Here is a 19,953-nt window from a genome sequence, read left to right as displayed (position 1 = left end):
ATTAGGACCCAAGCTCTGTATCCTCCTAACTCTTGTTCTCTTTAATTTCTATAAGTCAGAGTCGGCTAGAAGTTCAGGACTGAATCACAAGAGGTGCAGCAGCTTCCCATATGGGTGTTAATTAGTCTAGTAGTTCTTCATCACTTATTTCATTCCTTCAACAAATCTTTACTGAACACCTATGATGTGCCAGACACTGTGCTAGGCAGGGTGAAAACGACAGATATGACCCCAGTTCTCGTGCAGCTTTCACTCTAATAGCATATAAGAGTATTCCACTTAACTATAGAGTTAATAATTGATCTACTGATCTCTGAAACAAACCCAAAGAACCTCAGAATCCCAAACACTTGCAGATTTACGTCCTCGCTTTGACCATGGGAACTCTGAAGCCCAAAAGTGACTTGCCCAAAGTCACCCTGAGCGTTAGTGACAGAACAGGAACTAGAACCCGGGTCTCCCGAAACTACAATCAGTGCCCCACGCGCTGCCTCTCTCCCTGAGGGGAAGGAGTCACAGGTGGTGACCAAGGAAAAGCAAGCTTAGTCAAATTTATATCTGACGTCAGTCTCACGCCTTCTCCAAAGAGGGGGAAGCCACGGCCAAACCGAGGATCGGGGGAGGTGGGAAACTGCCTCAGTTTCCCCGAAGAGATGCGGCCGCGCAGCCTCGCTACCGCACAGGCTCCGCTCCTGCACTTCCGTCCAGTTGCTCCCGCCCCTCCCTCTCCGACTCCAACCCGAAGGCCCGGTGGGCGACACCACAAAATTACTCCTTCACTCACAAGGACTCGCACCAGCAACGCCATGTTTCTCGACAACCATTTCCGGGTGAAAGGTGGGCTTCCGGAGTCCCCGCTGCCACCACCCCTCCCCTAGGTCGTCTTTTCGCCGGCGGATGCCCGGCAACGGCGGCGCAGGCGCACAGAGGTCGCTGCGCACACGAGCGCGCGCTTTCACTGCTGTGCGCGAGGAGGCAGGGCCTGGGGCGCGGCCGGAAGGTCGGGAAGGGCGCGCGCCTCCCGCTCTCCCTAGTCTCCGCCAGACACGTCACAGAGGCTCAAGTCATCACAACACCTGTCCTCTTTGACCTCTGCCTCGGGCTTTTCATAGCTCTTTCATTAACCCACCTCACCCAGCCTCAGTCTTCAGCACCACCTTGTCGGAGTCCCTCTTTCCCAGACTCTGTCCCCACAAGGATTCCCCCCTTTTCACCGATGGTTGAAAAGAACAGAATCCTGGGAGAATCCTAGCACTTCAGAACTCCCTAAGGGACTTCCCTGGTGGTGCAGTGGTTAGGAACCCGCCTGCGAATGCAGGGGACGCAATTTCGAGTCCTGGTCCTGGAAGATCCCACATGCCACGGAGCAACTAAGCCCGTGCGCCACAACTACTGAGCCTGCAAGCCGTAACTACTGAGCCCACGCTCCTAGAGCCCGTGCTCCGCAACAAGAGAATCCACTGCAATGCAAAGCCCATGCACCGCAATGAAGAGCAGACCCTGCTCGCCGCAACTAGAGAAAGTCCGCGCGCAGCAATGAAGACCCAACCCAGCCAATTACTGAAAGAAAAAAAAAAAAGATTCTCTAAAACGAGCCTGAGAAAGAGTAGGAGGAAGAACAAAGGGCATGGCTGAGTCCTGAAATTCAGGGGAAGAGGGTGGTCACCTGCTGACCTGAGACCCGAAGAAGGAACTTTAGGGGCTTCTGGTTGGTTGGTTGTGATTGGGAGCATCTTTGAGTACTGATAGGAAATTATTACAAAGATGAAGATACAGAAGAAAGAATCAAGGACGCAAAGAGTTTCCACAGGAGGTTGGGAGAGAATGGCCTTGGCTAGAACACCTCTTGCATTCATTGTATCCCAAGAACAGTAGAGGAGAGAAGGTGTCAGTGCTCCTGGGGTGACTGGGAGCAGAAGGGCAGGGTGCTGAAGGACTCCCTTCTCTTTCATTCAGTCAACATAGACCCACTGAATGGTCACTATGTGCTGGACACAAGACAGGTGTGTATACTGGCTTCCTGGAGCTCATAGACCTGGGGGTGGGGGGGTAGAGGCTGGAGGTGCTGTGTCACAAAAGTCTAGTAAGCCGATGAAAAAAATAAAATAGTTAAAAATTGTGGTAAGTGCTATGAAGGGAACAACAAAGAGCTAAATTAGAGAATAACATGCGGGGACTTCCCTGGTGGCACAGTGGATAGGACCCTGCCCTCCCAATGCAGGGGGCCCAGGTTCGATCCCTGGTCAGGGAACTAGATCCCACATGCATGCCGCAACTAAGAGTTCACATGCCACAACTAAGGAGCCCGCCTGCATCAACTAAGACCCAGCGCAACCAAATTAAAAATAATAATAATAACAACATGGGAAGGAAACTACGCTTTAGAAACTACCCTTTAGATGCTTTGCACTCAAGTGGACAGCTTATGTGTTTGGTATTGGAAACAGTGGTGTAGCGCTCCCACACATAAGTTAGGACAAGTTGCATCACATATTAAAAAGGGGGGTTTCCCGGCTTCCCTGGTGGCGCAGTGGTTAAGAATCCGCCTGCCAATGCAGGGGACAGGGGTTCGATCCCTGGTCCGGGAAGATCCCACATGCCGCGGAGCAACTAAGCCCGTGCGCCACAACTACTGAGCCTGCGCTCTAGAGCCTGTGAACCACAACTACTGAAGCCTGCACGCCTAGAGACCATGCTCTGCAACAAGAGAAGCCACTGCAATGAGAAACCCGCGCACCACAACGAAGAGTAGTCCCCGCTCGCCGCCAACTAGAGAAAGCCCGTGCACAGCAACAAAGACCCAATGCAGCCAAATATAAATAAATAAATTAATTTATTTTAAAAGGGGGGGGCACTTCCCTTCCTACAGCTACTGAGCCTGTGCTCTAGAGCCCGCAAGCCACAACTACTGAGCCTGCGTGCCGCAACTACTGAAGCCCGTGCGCCTAGAGCCCGTGCTCCGCAACAAGACAAGCCACCGCAACAAGAAGCCCGCGCATCACAATGAAGAGTAGACCCCGCTCGCTGCAACAGGAGAAAGCCCGCGGGGCAGCAATGAAGACCCAATGCAGCCAAAAATAAATAAATAAATAAATTTATTTTAAAAAAAACTACCTATCTATAAAAAAAAGGGGGGGATAAGAGCAATGTTCTTGTTAATCAGATTCAAGAAGCAAATGTGATACAAAAACTGTGCAAATTTAAGACCAAGTAAATAATTCACACAAGAGATGATGAACTAAGATGGGGACAAGAGAAAAGACTGATATTTAATTTCCTTTCTGATGGCTTCTATTTTCTCTGTTAACTTGGCAGGAAAGTTTTTCTACTCAGAGGAAGGCAGATGGTATGAGATTATAGTTTAGAAGAAGGAGAAAGTTTAAAGTTTAACAGAGAATGAAAGAAAAAGGGGCCAGTGAAATATGGAGAATCTAGTTGAAGCTGGTAACTCTCCACTTTATAAATTTTAATTTATTAATTAATTTTAAATTAAAAAGTGATTTATGATTACACTGTATTTTCTAAAAATTAGCATGTTACAGATAAAGCTAAAGTCCCTTTTTACCATCACCTTGAATCCCAACCTTCCACCCTCTCTAAAATTGAATTTCCTTTCAGATCTTTCTTAATGCTTTCATATACATATACATGTTCCCTTAGAAATATGTCTTTCTGGTTGGTGTGGGTTTTCGTTTTTTTCCTTTTATTTTTAACTTAATTGACAGCATAGTTTTGTTTTATTTTGCTGCTTCCTTCTTTTTACTAGTTTCTTTTTAAAATTCTATATATGTTGCTCTACGTAGATCCAGTTCATTTCCTTTTAACAGCTGTTCTATCATATGATATATATGGCATATAGTTTGTTTCTTTTTGTTGTTGTTCTTATGACCAATGTTTCCATGAATATTCTTATACACTTAAGAGCAAAAATTTTTTTTTTTTTTTTTTTTTTTTTTTTTTTTTTGCGGTATGCGGGCCTCTCACTGTTGTGGCCTCTCCCGTTGTGGAGCACAGGCTCCGGACGCCCAGGCTCAGCAGCCATGGCTCACGGGCCCAGCCGCTCCACGGCATGTGGGATCCTCCCAGACCGGGGCACGAACCCGTGTCCCCTGCATCGGCAGGCGGACTCGCAACCACTGCGCCACCAGGGAAGCCTCCAAGAGCAAAAATTTTAATGGCATCCATCTATTTCTGTGTGATTTTTCTTCAAAATCATTAGCTAACTTGGGATTAGCAGAGGAGAGAGCTGATGGTTGGAGTCAATAAAGGATTGTTTTTCCAGGCCATGGAATAGATGTCATCAGTGCAAAGATGGTGATGATATTGTCAAGAAAAAGTTTCAAGGGCATTCCCTGGCAGTCCAGTGGTTAGGACTCGGTGCTTTCACTGCCAGGGGTCTGGGTTCAATCCCTGGTTGGGGAACTAAGATCCTGCAAGCCGTGTGGTGCAGCCAAAAAAAAAAAAAAAAGAAATGTGAATGAAATGAGAGAGTGACCCATGTAAATATCTTGGAAAAGAGCATGCTGGGCAGAGAGAACACAAGTGCAAAGGTCCCAACATGAGAGAATGCTTGGTGTTTCCAAGGAAGAGAAAGGAGGTTATCACGGCCTAGAGCCAAATGAATAAGGAAGAGTATGGTAAGAGATGAGGTTGACAACCTGGCCCTAGAGGCCAGATCATGGGGGAGCTTGTTGGCCATGGTAAAGACTTTGGATCCTATTCTAAGTATGTGCTAGTGTAGCTGTAGAAAATCACTGGAAGGAAACACAAGAAACTGGTAATAGTGGTTATGATGGTTGATTCTGAAGAAGAGGGCTGGGAGACTAGGAGGTTAGGTCTGGAAAGGAGACATATTTTTTTCACTATATATCCTTTTGCGTTGTTTGGAGTTTGTACTGCATCTATATAATTACCTTTAAAATTGAAAGAAAAGGGAATTCCCTGATAGTCCAATGGTTAGGACTCTGAGCTTCCACTGCCAGGGGCCCGGGTTTGATCCCTGGTCAGTGAACTAAGATCTTCCAAGCAGCGCAGTGCGGCTGAAAAAATAATAATAATAAAATAAAATAAAATTGAAAGAAAAATATCCATATCACTCTCAAAACCTTATTCTGAAAAAAAAAAGTTTACTCATTGGTTTTATGGAAAATACAAAGAAGTAGAACTTGGTCCTTGCCCTCAGGCATATTACAGCTGTGGAGGTATAATACATATTCACAAAAATTTTAAAAGACAATGCAAAAGAATGAAGTTGGACTCCTATTTCACACCATATTGACAATTAACTCAAAATGGATCACAGGTCCAAATATAAGAGCTAAACTATAAAGCTCTTAGAAGAAAACATAAGAGTAAATCTTTGTGACCTTGTTTTAGGCAAAGCCTTCTTAGATAAAACATCAAAAGTACAAATAACAAAAGAAAAAAATAGATAAATTGGACTACATAAAAATTTAAACTTTTATGTTGCAAAAGATACCATCAAGAAAGCGAAAAGGTATAGAATGGGAGAAAATATTTGTAAATCACATATCTGATAAGGGACTTGTATGCAGAATATCCAAAGAAGTCTACAACTCAGTAATTAAAAAAAAAACACCCAGTCAAAAATGGGCAAAGGAGGGCTCCCCTGGTGGCGCAGTGGTTGAGAGTCCACCTGCCGATGCAGGGGACACGGGTTCGTGCCCCGGTCCGGATCTTCGTGCCCGGAAGATCCCACATGCGGTGAAGCGGCTGTGCCCGTGAGCCATGGCCGCTGAGCCTGCGCATCCGGAGCCTGTTGCTCCGCAGCGGGAGAGGCCACAACAGTGAGAGGCCCGCGTACTGCAAAAAAAAAAAAAAAATGGGCAAAAGATTTGAATAGACGTCTCTCAAAGAAGATATACAAATGGTCAAGAAGCTAATGAAAAGATGATCAACATTATTAGTCATTAGGGAAACACACACACACACACACACACACATACACACAATGAGATACCACTTCACATGCCCACTAGATGGCTATAATCAAGCAGACATGTAATACAAAGTGCTGACAAGGATGTGGAAAAACTGGATCCCTCATACATTGATGTATGTGATGTTTGGAAAACAGTCTGGTTGTTCCTAAAAATGATAAACATAAAGTTACCATATGGCCCAGTGATTCCATTCCTAGGTATATATTTAAGAGAAATTAAAACATATGCCCACACAAAAAATTGTATATGGTTGTTCATCACAACATTATTCATAATAGCCAAAAACAACCTAAATATCCTTCAACTGATGAAATGGATAAATAAAATGTGATATATCCAGAAAATAGAATATTTCTCAGCAATAACAAGGAATGAACTACTGATACACTCCAATATGGCTGACCCTTTAAAACATTATGCTAAGTGAAAGAAGTCAATCGCAAAAGGCTACATACACTATGAGTATGATTCCATTTCTGTGAAGTGTCCAGCCACCCATTCCCATGGCCAATTCCTGAACCTCATCACCAGAATTGTTTTAATTATGAAAATTTTAATTTATGCCATTCTGGGTTCTCACCGTCCTTTTTTTTTTTTTTTTGGCCACACCATGCGGCTTGCAGGATCTTATTTCCCCGACCAGAGATCAAACCTGTGCCCCCTGCAGTGGAAGCATGGAGCCCTAACCACTGGACAGCCAGGGAATTCCCTCACCATCCTACTCTTTAAGTGTCCATTCATTCCTAGGACACTTGTCATTTCTACCTCATTGAGACCTCCAGGCTTTTTATCTCTTCTCTTTACACAGTAGTCTGTCAACCCTCTCATCTCTCTCCTTCTATCTAACTCAGATCATACAGTCTGTCACTGTAATTGCATATCTCTTGCAATATAACTCCCTTGCTCAAATGTCTTTCTGTCCCTGCCCCCCCACCTAGAGAGACACCATGCCTGCATCTAGGTTATTGAGTACTATTGGAGAAAATCATGCAAGGAACATATTGGTACCATCAAATATGGATACCAACCTTTATTACGCTCAACTCTGCCCCCCTTTTCCAAAACTACCATTTATAACTGTATTAGATTCCTAGGACTTCCATAACAACAACAACAAAAAAAACAAGCCAGGTGGCATAAAACAATGGAAATGTATTGTCTCACAGTTCTGGAGGTAAGAAGTCCAAAATCAAGGTGTTGGGCTTCCCTGGTGGCACAGTGGTTGAGAGTCCGCCTACCGATGCAGGGGACACAGGTTTGTGCCCCGGTCCGGGAAGATCCCACATGCCACGGAGCGGCTGGGCCCATGAGCCATGGCCGTTGAGCCTGCGCGTCCGGAGCCTGTGCTCCGCAACGGGAGAGGCCACAGCAGTGAGAGGCCCGCGTACCACAAAAAAAAAAAAAAAAAAAAATTCTGATCAAAATCAAGGTGTTGACAAGGATCACGCTCTATCTGAAGGCTCTAGGGGAGGAGGATCTTTCCTTGTCTCTTCCTAGCTTCTGGTCATTGCCAGGAATCCTTGCTGTTTCTTGATTTTTTTAACTCCAGTCTCTGCCTCTGTCAGCACATGGACTTCTTTTGTACCTGTCTCTGTGTCTCTTCTCATCTTATAAGGACTCCACTCATACTGGATTAGGGTCCACCCTGATGACCTTATCTTAACTTGATTACATCTGTGAAGATCCTTTTTCCAGATAAGGTTATATTCATAGGTTAGGGGCAGGGGTGTTGGACTTTAACATATTCCTTTTGAGGGACACAATTCAACCCATAACAGGAACCTGTTCCACGTTCCTTGACTCTGACCCCTTCTTACTGTCTCTGAACAGATAGCCTCACCTCCTGCTTCACAGAGAAAAAATAAATTAGAAGCCATCAGAAGGAAACTCAACTTCCCACCACCAAACAAACCTACTTGTATAGCATGCATGTATCCTTTCTTCTTTATATCATTTCAATGGAAGAATTGCCATTTTTCTTAGTTAAAGCTAATCTTGTAAGAGTTCTTCAGACTTGACGTGTCCAAAACTGACCTCATCATCTTCCTCTAAAAATCTGTCCTCCTTCTGTGTTTTCTCTTTTCATTGTTGTTGAATGGCACACCATCCGCCCGGTTGCTCAAGCAAAAAAGCCACAGGATTCACCCTTGACTCTGCTTCTCCCTTATTCTCTCCATCTCAACACTCCCCAAGTCCTGCTAAGAGAGCAGAACCACAGTCTCTTTGGGTTTGTACAGTACATGTCTATTAATAAAGCCCACACTTGTATTTGCACTTAGGCACCCACATTATATTCAGTTGATTCTACTAAGTTCACAGTTACCTACAACACTATCTCTTTCCCATCTGAAGTTGTGAAATCACACTTCATATCTTGTACTTGTATGGTTGGTTTCATGCATTCTGATGACTTTCCCCCCTGTTTTATTTCATTTCCTTTGATTCAGTCTATTACCTTACCATCTTAGTATCCTTTGGGATCTTTTTTTTTTTTTTTTTTTTGCAGTACGCAGGCCTCTCACTGCTGTGGCCTCTCCCGCTGCACAGCACAGGCTCTGGACGCGCAGGCTCAGTGGCCATGGCTCACAGACCCAGCCACTCCGCGGCATGTGGGATCTTCCCGGACTGGGGCACGAACCCGTGTCCCCTGCATTGGCAGGTGGACTCTCAACCACTGCGCCACCAGGGAAGCCCCCTTTGGGATCTTTATTTTCTCTTTCATTCATGCATGGAACTTGAAGGCATGATCATTGCAAGATAAGAGACTTCATGTAAAGTGCTAAGCACAGTACCTGGCACATAATAAGCCCTCAATAAACATTGTAGTTTTTATTATTACCCCAACATTCAGAACAGTATTGAGCCATAGAAGACCCTCAATAAATATTTACTGGTTAATAAATGAATAGATGGATCAAAGATGGATGGAATGAATGAATATCCCCTTTCCTGCATCCCAGGTCCATTAAATTTGATATTATTATCCCTCTTTTACAGTTAGAGAAACTAGAGAGGTTAAGTAACTTGCTCGAAGTCACTCAGCTGGAAAGTCGTGGAACTAGAACTGGAACCCAGATCTGCTTGACTCCTAAGCATATATGACTATTCTGCTTAACTCTGCTTCCTCACATTATATTCAGATCAAAAGAACTAATTGTGAAGCCAGAGGCTTCCCAAGGTTGTGTGTTCCAAGCCCTAGAACAGCTGATTCTCCAGCTTGTGGCCCTGGGACACGGGGATGTGGAAGAGGTCAAGAGATGGCATCAGAGCTTTGGGGGCCTCACTTCTTTCCTCTGCTATGGACCTCCCATTTTCCCTGCCCTAAACTATATGCTTAGCTATTTCTCCCTGAGAACTAACAATATTCTGTGTCCCCAAGGAGATACTTTAAGACCAGGGCGCCAAGCCCCAGGAAGATAATTCTACTACTTGCCAAGACTGGGGTCAGTGGAATTGGGGATCCAGAAAAGTGGCAAGAATGGTACAAAGAATACAGAGACCTGCAGGAGACCTGCAGTTACCTCTCTGGATTGTTAACTTCTCATCTGTAAAAATAGGGGAGCAGAGGGTAACATTCCTTGCCCTGCCTGCTTCACAAGACTGTTTGAGGCACAATAATGATAACAACTAATATTTGTTGAGTGCCACCTCTGTGCCAGCTACTGTGCTGAGTGTTTTTCGTATCCTCACAGTTAGCCTTATGAAATAGGTACATCGTTTACCCTTCCACCCCCCCTTTTATTTTCACAAATGAGGAAATCAAGGTTCATGGAATTAGACGACTTGCCCAAGGCCTCTAACTCTAAGTGACAAATCTTGAAATTTGAAACTGGGCTGCCTTTTGTGGCCAGCAGAGCTGTGAGACCACAGCTGAGACAGTGTTTGTGAACTCTAAAGAACGATATAAGCCTTGAACCTTTTGGTGTGAGAATGCCCTGTACAAGTATGCAGCCTGTTATGATTGGGACTGGAGGTGGGTGCCTGGTGGGGATAATTTTCCAAGGAGGCAGTTGAACAGATCAGATGGTTAGGATGGAAGGGCTGTTCCCACCCACAACAATCTGATTGGTTCCCCATAGTCTGGGTGGGAAAGGGGGTCAGGTAGAGAGTCTGAGTGGTTCTCTTGCGAAAAAGTGTTCTAGGACAGGTGGAGGAGGGAGAGGAAGCTCCTAGGGTATCAAGCTGGAGCCACAACATTCAATTCAATGCCTGGGCCTCAGCAGGAAGAGCACCGTGGCTGAGAGTCCTTGAAGCTCTCTGATAGGGATAAGGCAGGGAGAGCTCCAATCTGTCAGACTTTCCAAGAAACCAGGGACGTACAGCCCAGGAAATCAGTGCATGTAGGAGCCTGCCCCACCTGTGACCCCTTGGTCCCCTGCCTCTCTGCCCTTGGGTCTCCAGCCACCCTGCTTCTACACTGCTCTCCCTGTGTCCACAGTCCACTGCTTGGCCTCCCCGGGCACCTCCCTTCCAGGCTCACTCTCCTCTCACATACACCAGAACTCTGTCTGCCGTGCAGCTCCTTTGTTTACTTCCAGAGCTTGTGGGCCTGCCCCCAGCCAAACACAACGAAACTCGGCCAGCGAGGGCTAGGCTCCAGGCTCAGGCTGGCCCCTCAGGGACAGGGAATGGCCTCCAAGCCAGGGAGGTAGCTCGAAGGTATGCTGCCCCCCACCCTGGGCTTTTGCTTCAGGTCCTGACAACCCAGGTTTCAGGCCTAGAGGGAAGAAACACAGGATCTGCCCAGAGCTGGGCAAGAATTCTTACTGTTGAAACAGCTTTGGCTAGGAGCCCTGGGAATCGAAGACCCAGCTGGAGAGAGATGGGGGAAATTTTGAGGCCCCCTGGGTGGGAAGCTGAGGCCTAGGCTTTCTTCTGCTGGTCCTCCCTTTCTTCAGCCAGGCAGAACCTGGTCCTGAGCCCTTGGAACAAGGACTCAGGTGCCCAAATTTCCCTACCAGAAGGCTGTATTCCCCTCCCAAGAGCTCATGCCTCGCTCTTCCCCATAGGTTCTAGTGGAAAAGGGAAGTGGGCATTTAGTCTGGGCCAAGCCCCAAGCAGGAATGTGTCTGGCATTGGTCCGTCTAAGGTCAGTAAGGTCAGTGGGGAGGTTACTAATGTATAATTATGTAATTATATACGGTATAATATAAAGGGGAGGAGCTCCAGTTGTTTCTAGAGCTGGGGTGAAGGCGTGGAATGTGTGCCGAACTGGAGGGTAGCAGGTAAGATAAGATCACAGGTAAGATTACGTGAGGAACAGTGGTCAGTGATAGAAAAGAGATGCCCCCATAGGGGAAGAGGAGATCGTGGCAGCCCACGTTCCCCAGTGAGAGGTGGAGGGCCCTTTAAATGGTGACCAGTTGATTCTGTGAGTATGATGTGGGGATGAGAGGGGACAGAGCAGACACTGGTGAATGAAGTGGGGATGACTTTAGAGGAAATGAAATCCCCAGTTTCCCTCCCATTTAAGGGATCCATTTTGGAGGCAACAAACTTGACTAAGGAATGTCAAAAAGGAAACCTAACTCTGTTGCTATGCCTCAGTGGAATAGATGGAGCTCTGGAAGAAAACCAGGAATGGGGTTAGAGGTAGCACTGGCCCTGCTCAGCCTGTGCTCTCTGTCCCATTCTGCTCTGGGCAGCCCGCCTCCCCTCTCTGGGACAGTCATTCTTTGAAGGGTCACTGGGTCCCCTGGGGTAAATAAGAAATCTGCCACAGTTTTAGGCATGGTTTTGTTTTTTATCTAATCAATGTACATTTTAATCTAACAGTCTAAGAGCCTCACACCCATGCCCAAACCCGCTCCCCCTCTTTCCCACCCCTGCCCAACCAGCATCCATCTGCCCCAGGGGCAGAAAGTCATCAAGCACAATGGTAATTCAAGGAGGAGGTGGCACCTGTGCCTCTCCCAAGGCGAGCCCTCCCTGGAGAGTCCAGAGATCGAGAAGGTCCCGGTAAGGAGAGGTGGTGGGCTGAGTTTCATTGGAAGACAAGGCCTCCTGGGTCTCAGTCCCATTCAGAGTCTGTCTCCCTGGGCCTGTCCCCGCCAGTCAGAGCAGCAGAAGGGCAGAGCTCCTCAGACAGGGGGACTTGTGGATAGAAAGAGACCTTCAGCCCAGTTCCCACTCTGAGAGTGAACAAGGCTGTTGAAATCCCCTTTCACGCAGGCTGTGTAGGTGCTCCTGGCTGTAGCTTCCCGACCCCTCTGTGATTCCAGGAGTGCGTGGAGGGGCTCTTGTGACCAGCATCCTGGGATGTATCACCCAGGAAGACAGAGGCCAGTGCTGCTACCTGCAGCCACAAGACTCCACGACCATGTCCTCATACTGCTTATAGACCACGTTGTTGGCGGAGTCAATGAAGAGGATGCTGATGGGACTCAGCCGCGTGGGCACACAGCAGGTGGGTGGCGTGGACTCAGGGTCCATGGAGTTCATCAGGGTCTGGATGACTGCATGGTTCGTGGGCTCCAGGTGGGAGCGCAGGGGAAACTCGCATAGCCCCTCGCAGTGGAAGGCCTCGTACTCCAGGGGCGCGATAATCCAGTCGTCCCAGCCCATGTCCTTGAAGTTGACATGCAGCGCCTTCCGACTGCAACGGGCCTTGGGGTTCTTGCTGGGCCGCTTGCCCTGACGTGTGGCCAGTGGGGCCCGCCGCTTTCGCCGCTGGCTGAACAGGTACTCGTAGACGGTCTTATCATCTTGGCCAGAGCGGGCCTTAATCTCATTAAAGAACAGGTCCCGTTTCTTGGTGCGGCCAAACACCAGGAACAGGGCCTTCTCATGGACCTGCCGGGCAGCCCGGTCAAAGCCCAGGCCACGGAGGTCCACAGCCCGGCCCCGTTCCCAGGCCTCCAGCTCCAGGCACAGCTGGGCCGAGTTCTTAAAGTTTCGGAAGAGCTTCCAGATGTCGAACACCTCCCAGCCAGATCCATCCAGGCCTGGCATGGAACGCACATCCAGCAAGGCCGCCGGCTGTCGGCCGCTGGGGCAGCTGGACAGCTTCAGCTGGGCAGCTCGCCCACTGCCGGGGGCCACTGGCTTAGCTGTGTCCGAGGGCTTCTTCCGCAAGATCCGCAGCTCGGCCCCTAGTAGCCCATCCTTCTCCAGGGCGCTAATGTCAAACATGTACCTCTGCTTCCTGATCGCAGGACCTCGGTCATCTAGAGAGAACACCCATAAGTCATTCCCTACAACCTCACCAAGGGAGCTGGTCACCTTAAGGCCTCAGGGGAGGACCACAGCTCTTCTCCCCTCGAGAGAACGTTCTTTAACCTCTTCCCCACTCTGACAGAGGGCAAGACCCAAACCACTGGGAGCCTTTTTCAAAATAAGGGAGCTTCCTATACAGTCAACCAAGTAGGATTGTTGATCTGTAGATGTGGCTGTAGCTGATTGGAGTGATTCTGGGTGTTTGTGTCAATGAGATGCATAGCAGAGGTCCATGAGCCTTAGAACTGCCTTCTCCCTGCCCCTCTCCCATCTGTTATCCAATATGATTTCTCTTTGGTAAGATAGGTGGAATGGGCATTATAATGACCCCTGTTTTTCCAGGGGAGGAACCTGAGGCTCAGAGAAGTTAGTGACTTGCTCATGGTCACCCGTCTGGGAAAAAGCAGAGCTGGAACTCCAGCCTAGAACTTTTTACACCGGATCCTGAGCTGCTTCTACTATACCCTGCCTTAAAGAAGATCTTAGTGTTCTTGTTTTACGGATGAGGGACAGAGAGGGGGAGTGACTTGCCTAAAGTCACACAGCAAGTTAACAAAAAAACCTGTCTATAAGCCAATTTTCCTGGCTTCCCAGTATAATGATTTTGTTGTGTATGTTTCTTACCCTGCTGGGTATGTGAATGTGTGTGTGTGTGTGTGAATGACAGTTGGTGTGTGTGTGTATGTATGGTTCAGTTCACATGTGAGTATGAAAAGTAATGCATATGTGAGTGACATGTTATATGCATGTATGATTGTGCTTGTGTGAATATTTGAAGGGTATGTATGTATATGTTTCTATATATATGTAAGAAGATTCCTTGTATATATGTAAGGTGTGTGTGCACGTGTGTACATGTGTGTGTGATTCAGCATGTACGTATAAATATAAGGCTGTGTGTGTGTATAAGAAGCTCAGTAGTATGTCCGAATCAGCATGCCTTCCTTCCTAAATACCAATTTGCCATTGGGAAACATTCATAATATTGCTCTAGAAGCTGATTAGGCCTTTAAACTCCCCATCTCCCCCCTCCAAGCTCCCTTAGAGCTGGGGGGCACAGGGACTTATTTTATGATTTCCCCAAGGGGTCACAGCTTGCTCTGGCTGGGCAGGCAGCCAGGCCACCTCCCCCAACCTCAGCCAGACCTGCTGCCTCTGTGCCTCCCCCCACCTCTGTCATTCCCCCACTGGCCAGCTCTAATGAGGAGCCTCTTCCTCTCTCTGACCCTTCCCCCACCCTGCCAGCCAAAGTCCCAAGACTCCCAGAACCAGAACGTATGAGCTGCCAGCAACTCTAGCAATCAGGTCCACCTCCCTCTTCACACTTATGGAGAAACTGAGGCCCTAAGAGGGGAAGGGACTTGCTGAGATCACACAGCAAGTTGAGAGGAAAAGCCAAGACAGTGATGTGGGGTGGGCAGAGGGAGAAGTGAAGGGAGCACATCGTCTCCTGGGTTCATGATAAAAATGATGTGTGTTTAGGACAGGACAAAAAGTTTTCATATTTGAAGGGCTCTCAGAAATCACCCAATCCAACCTCCATAGGGTTGTACTGATGGGGAAACTGAGACCCCAAAGGGAGAAGGGGCTTTCCCAAGGTCACACGGTGAGTTAGACCCTAGGTCTGTTGTCCACCCTGCCCCACCTCGTATATCTAGAGGTTGTTCCAGAACTCCACTATGCCTCATTTACTGTCGTCACCTATCTTGTCCCCTCTGCCCCCCAGGCCAAAGGCAAAGTGGGAGAACCATGGGTATCTGAGATTAATTTCTCTCTCTGCCATCTGAGAAAACCTACAACCCTCTGCAGCCTGGAAAGTCTGGCCAATTCACATAAGCACAGAGCATGGCCTGGTAATCAAGAGTCTTAGAGGCTGGTCCCCAACTCTGCCACCAACAGGCAGGTCTTATCTCCTTCCCAGGCTTCAGTAACCCCCTCTGCACCTTGCAGGAATGGCGCTTGGTGATCCCCAGGTGCCCTCCAGCTCTGACATGCCAACAGCCTGGGACCTGGAGTGTGTGAGGTAAGTCCCAGATACCACCCAGGCCAGATGCACACACCGTCTCCCACCAGTGCAGTGGCGGGGCTCTAAGAGCCCCCTCCATGCATGCAGATGCCCCTCCCTCTGAGCCGTGCCCCTGCCCCCCCCCCGCCCCCTCACCTTGCCCTTTGTCAATAAAGCTGGTGATGGTGTTGGCCAGGCCAGCCTCCAACTTCACGCTGCTGTTGCCTCCCTTTCTGTCAGCCTCGGACAGCCTCCTGTACAGCGAGAGCATGTATTCGTGGGGCGTGATTGGGGGCGGGCGGAATGGCTCCTTGGGCTCTCGAGGGGACCCAGGCTCCCTGGCCTTCTTCAGCAGGAAGGGGCTGGGGACAGATCCTGTCTTTGGTGGTGCCTTACCCCCAAGAAGCTGTCCTTTTGGGGTCACAGTCCGCGTTGCAGCCTGCCTTGTCTGGGGAGGGTGTCCTGGCTTGGGTTCAGGGCCACCCGATCTGGGGGGCAGGTTTTTGGGTTCATCCTTCTTGGGCTGTGTCAGGGCTCCTGTCTGCCCAGTGCCCCCCTTTGCCCTGGCATTGGTGGCCCCCCCACCGTAGCTGTGACCCCCCGGCCTGAAGATGTTCTGGGCCAGAGGGGGCCTCTCCTTGGCTTCTGCTTTGGCCAATCCTGGCCTGGCCCCCTGGGGTCTCTGGCCCAAGTCAGGGGCACCCAACACAGTGCAGATGAATTCCAGGTCCAGCCAAGCCAGGTGCCAAAGCAAGAAAGTGAGGACTTTGGGGAGTCTCATCCTCTGGACAGCCGCTGAATGACACCAAAGAGAACAGTGGCAGCAGCGGAGGTGCCTCTGGTTTGGCAGGAAAAACCATGAAAAGAGTGGACCCTCAAAAGCAGCGGCAGCAGCAGTAGCAGCAGAAGGAAAGGCTTTCTCCTCAGTCTGAGGCTCTTGAAGTCTGCCGGGTGTGTGTCTGTATCCAGTCCCATAGTGGAAATGCTCTCGTATCCAGACGTGCACCGTCTCCAGTCAGCAGCTGAAAATAACTCGTTCTTGAAAGGAGAAAGCCGACCGCCCCCTTTCTCCTGCACAACTGACTGAGGGCTTGAAGGAGGCTTGTATAAGGCTGAGGGATTTTTCCAAGAAGGAAGAATGGCGTAATGCTGCCTGTGTGCTCCAGTTCTTTTTTTTTTTTTTTTAAGTTTTGAATCCTTTCCAGTGAAAATACTTACACACACACACACACACACACACACACACACACACACACATGCCTGCAGGTGCTCAGAAAAATCTTTTACAAACCTGAACTCAGGAATTGGAAACGGAATTCCAACCCAAACCAATTTAATTACTCTCTGATGTCATGCTGTCTAAACTCATTTAAGTGCGATATATTTATGTGAAAAAAATCACCGCTGCCCTCTGAGGCCATGGCTCACGGGGACTCTTGGCACACAGCCCCGAGGGGGGCTTCTAGGCTTGGGGGGGGCCTCTCAGTCCCACGGAGCAAACTCTCGGGTCTTTACCTCCACGTCACGGGGCAGCCCACCCCACCTTCCTGAGGAGAGATGCTGAGGAGTGAACTCAAGGATCTTAAGCCCCAGAAACATGAGGAGTGTGGGTTTTCAGTTAAGTCCTTGGGGTGTTTTTAAAGCAACCTTTGCGTCTAGTCTGGGACCTGATTTGTTGTTGGGGGGTGGGCAGTACAGATGGCAGCATTTACCCACAGTTTCTTTTACTTTATTAAACTTGTGGTGACCCAGAGACAGAAAAGTATCAGTACCCACTACACCCCTCCCCCCAGATGCCGTTGACTGAGCTCAGATTGTTACTTCAGGCTTTGGGGGCGCTGCCACCCTGAGCCTACTCCTTAGATGGAGGCAGATCCAGAGTGTACCTCACTGCCACCCCAGCAAAGACAAACTCAGTTTTGTTGGGAGGGACTGGCTGAGTCCAGAGGTGGCAGCCCCTGCCTGGGGCAGCAGCGGCCCCTTCAGGAGGCTGGAAAAATGATTTCCCACACAGTGCTTTTCTGGTAGTTCTGGAAGAAGTCTCAATTCCAGCTGGACTCGTGGGGGAAAACTGTTCCCTTTACCTGGAATACCCTCCTTTCACTCCCACAATGGGAGGTAGTCCTCCTCATCCTGAGAGCTTCAGCTGAAAATTTACCTCCTCCTTCCCTGGTTAAGAATCCGCCTGCCAATCCAGGGGGCAGGGGTTAGAGCCCTGGTCCGGGAAGATCCCACATGCCGCGGAGTAACTAAGCCTGTGCGCCACAGCTACTGAGACTGCGCTCTAGAGCCCGCGAGCCACAACTACTGAAGCCCACACGCCTAGAGCCCGTGCTCTGCAACAAGAGAAGCCACCGCAAGGAGAAGCCCGCGCACCGCAACGGAGAGTAGCCCCGCTCGCCGCAACTTGAGAAAGCCCACATGCAGCAACGAAGTCCCAAAGCAGTCAAAAAAAAAAAGTTTCACCTCCTCCAGGAAGCCTTCCCAGATCCCCACACAGAGCCAATTACCCCTTCTTGAACGTTTTGCTACAACACTTGTCACACTGTGAGAGGTATAGCAGCAGCAGAAGCAGTCAGGTAGGCTTCCTTCTTAATCCGAGATTCTTTGAGCCTGCCTGATAGAGATCCGTTCCTACTCTAAGGTCACCAGATTGGTTTCCCAGCACAACCTGGCACAGAGTAGAAGCTCAGTAAGCATTTGATGAATGAAAGAAGACGAAACTCACAGCCCGGTTGTCCAGGTGCTCGACCAGCCTTTTCATGGTGATACGTCCAGATTCTTGCTGATCTTCAGAGCACAGCTGCATAACTTGGCCATTTCAAGCTTCATCTGGTGCCCCTAGGTCAGAAACCCCAGGAGAGCTCCACCTTCCCATCTCAAAGGATCAATACACTACCAGACACTGTTCAGGGGGAGCTTTAAGGAAGAACTGAATTCCTAACTATCCCTCCGGTTGCCCAGATTCACAACACTTGGCTTCCCTTTTGACTTGTCCACTTAAGCAGTCATCTCTGGGGCTCCTTCATCCTCTCCATCCCCACTGCCTCACTGTCTCAGTCCTCCTCACGGCCTGTCCTAATATAATTCCCTTATAACTGGCTTCTAAGCCTCCCGGATCTCTCTGTTCCAATCCTCCCTCTCTCTAAAACCTGCCCATTGAAAAGTGCCAACTCATGTGCCCTCTCCTCCATGAAGCCTTCCCTCATTCACCAGAAAATACACACTCCTGATTTGCCATCACACATTTTCTGTGCCCCTTTCCATTTTGGCAGCTCCAAGATTATCCAGTTCTGCCTCTGCCCCCCTGTCTCCGACACAGTTCATTTCTTCTACTCTGTGTACTTTTTTCATATTTAAAAAATCATAACGTAATTCCTTATAGCAGTAATAATTTATTTACATACCTGTCTCCCCCATGAGATTATGACTAGACGGCACCATATTTATCTTTCAATTATTCCCAGGGCTGGGCACAGGGCCCAGCACATAGCAGGTTCTCAGTGTGTCGTATGGATGAATGAATCTCTAACCGGCCCTCATATACAAAAGCCATCATTTTCTACTTTAAGGTATAGTTACTTACAGACATATCGTGCCTTCCCTGCTGGACTCTGAGTTCCTGAAAGGAAGGGATTCTTGTCTTGCCACGAATTAGGTATTTTGTAAGCCTGAGTGAGTGAATAAATGAAGGGATGAATAAATCAAAAACATCGGGAATTCTCTGGCGGTCCAGTGGTTAAGACTCCACGCTCTCACTGCCAGGGGCCCGGGTTCAATCCCTGGTCAGGGGAACTAAAATCCCACAAGCCACGTGGCCAAAATAAACAAACAAACAAATGAACAAAAATAAATCAAACAATCAAGATGCCCTTGAACATGGTTTTATAAAGAGTAAGGGCTCTTGGAGACAAACAGGCTTGGTTTTGAATTCTAGTTCTGCTATATGGTTTAGTATATTATATTATCTTTGGAAGCCTCTAAACCTTTTTGTAACTCTGAACAGGAATCATGACAGTACCTACCTCACAGGGTGTTTGTGGGGATTCAATTAAATAAATTATAAAAAGTGATTAGCCTGGGCTTCCCTGGTGGCACAATGGTTAAGAATCCGCCTACCAATGCAGGGGACATGGGTTCGAGTTGTGGTCCGGGAAGATCCCACGTGCCACAGAACAACTAAGCCCGTGTGCCGCAACTACTGAGCCTGCATGCTGCAACTACTGAGCCCGCATTCTACCACTACTGAAGCCTGCGCACCTAGAGCCTGTGCTCTGCAACAAGAGAAGCCATCACAATGAGAAGCCCGCGCACCGCAGCGAAGAGTAGCCCCCTCTTGCTGCAACTAGAGAAAGCCTGCACACAGCAACGAAGACCCAATGCAGCCAAAAATAAATAAATAAAATAAATAAATTCATTAAAAAAATAAGTGATTAGCCTGGTACCCAGCAAATAATAATAGCTGCTATTTATTGAGCATATACTGGAGTAAACTAGACTCTGGCCTTTGTATCGCACTGCATTTTTATCTTATTTATCTTCACAAGAACCCTATGATGAAGATACTCTCAGTACCCTGATTTTGCAGATGAAGAAACTGAAGTTCAGAAAGGCTAAATTACTTTTTAAGCCTAATTCCCTCTGTGACACATTTTATACCAAAGAATCCTAACCTAGCTTCTAGAAACACGAAAAGTGAAAGGGTGGTAGGGGGCAATTATGGTATTCTTGGCTTTTAGTCAAGGTCTCATCCAATGGGCTGGGACTTTG

The 19,953-nt window shown here is 48.3% G+C and overlaps 2 protein-coding genes across 4 annotated transcripts in view; both read right to left on the bottom strand.

Moving 5' to 3' along the window:
• Positions 1–936, bottom strand: part of LOC101284834 (ubiquinol-cytochrome-c reductase complex assembly factor 1) — a 95,945-nt gene extending 95,009 nt beyond the window's left edge. For all 3 annotated transcript variants that reach the window (XM_004272769.3, XM_004272770.3, XM_049698913.1), the window contains exon 1: positions 785–936. In XM_004272769.3, coding sequence (XP_004272817.1) covers positions 785–808 — 24 coding nt within the window. In that variant the 5' untranslated portion in view covers positions 809–936. The remainder of the gene's footprint in view (positions 1–784) is intronic.
• Positions 937–11,685: 10,749 nt separating this feature from the next.
• Positions 11,686–16,264, bottom strand: GDF5 (growth differentiation factor 5). Its single transcript, XM_004272773.4, has 2 exons — positions 15,340–16,264; positions 11,686–13,129 (listed from the first exon to the last, which is right to left on the bottom strand). Exons 1-2 carry the CDS (start codon positions 15,962–15,964, stop codon positions 12,255–12,257), a joined length of 1,500 nt encoding a protein of 499 aa, XP_004272821.2. The 5' UTR covers positions 15,965–16,264; the 3' UTR covers positions 11,686–12,254.
• Positions 16,265–19,953: the final 3,689 nt, after the last annotated feature.

Source organism: Orcinus orca, chromosome 16 (genome assembly GCF_937001465.1).
Source record: "Orcinus orca chromosome 16, mOrcOrc1.1, whole genome shotgun sequence".
NCBI classification, from domain to species: domain Eukaryota; kingdom Metazoa; phylum Chordata; class Mammalia; order Artiodactyla; family Delphinidae; genus Orcinus; species Orcinus orca.
The sequence above is the reverse complement of the archived record's forward strand: the minus strand, read 5'-3'. Positions and strand labels throughout refer to the sequence as shown.

Coding starts and splice junctions, on each gene's coding strand:
- GDF5 (XM_004272773.4), bottom strand. CDS start 15,964: ATGAGACTCCCCAAAGTCCTCACTTTCTTGCTTTGGCACCTGGCTTGG. Junction 13,130..15,339: donor CTTTATTGACAAAGGGCAAG/GTGAGGGGGCGG, acceptor TGTTCTCTCTAG/ATGACCGAGGTCCTGCGATC.